The sequence below is a fragment of the Fukomys damarensis genome, unplaced genomic scaffold (assembly GCF_012274545.1).
Source record: "Fukomys damarensis isolate Sample0158 unplaced genomic scaffold, DMR_v1.0_HiC HiC_scaffold_13, whole genome shotgun sequence".
Taxonomy (NCBI): Eukaryota; Metazoa; Chordata; class Mammalia; order Rodentia; family Bathyergidae; genus Fukomys; species Fukomys damarensis.
Genome location: NW_022900925.1, coordinates 39,434,771 through 39,435,019, shown reverse-complemented (window position 1 = coordinate 39,435,019; position 249 = coordinate 39,434,771). Strand labels below are relative to the sequence as shown.

Below are 249 nucleotides of genomic sequence, written 5' to 3'. Positions count from 1 at the left end.
CTCCTCCCTCCTCGGGTCTCTCGGGGCCAGAAGCGCCAGGTCCGTCTCCACCCCGGGACCCCGAGACGCCCCCAGGCTCCCTCCCAGATCTCCCCAGACGCCCCTAGCCCCACCTCAGGGTCCCGACCGCCAGCCCCCAGTCTACCCTTGGTGCCCCCCTACCCTGGCAGCGCCTGCGCACCTGGGCACGGGGAGCCGGCCGGCGACACCGCAGTCGCAGCGAGGGGCAGGATCTCGATGGCTACGGCG

At 73.9% G+C, this 249-nt stretch overlaps 1 protein-coding gene across 1 annotated transcript in view; it reads right to left on the bottom strand.

Annotated features, from left to right (window-relative positions):
- Positions 1–249, bottom strand: part of Fmnl1 (formin like 1) — a 37,489-nt gene that overhangs the window by 4,270 nt on the left and 32,970 nt on the right. The window contains exon 15 of the mRNA XM_033763147.1: positions 163–241. Coding sequence (XP_033619038.1) covers positions 163–241 — 79 coding nt within the window. The remainder of the gene's footprint in view (positions 1–162; positions 242–249) is intronic.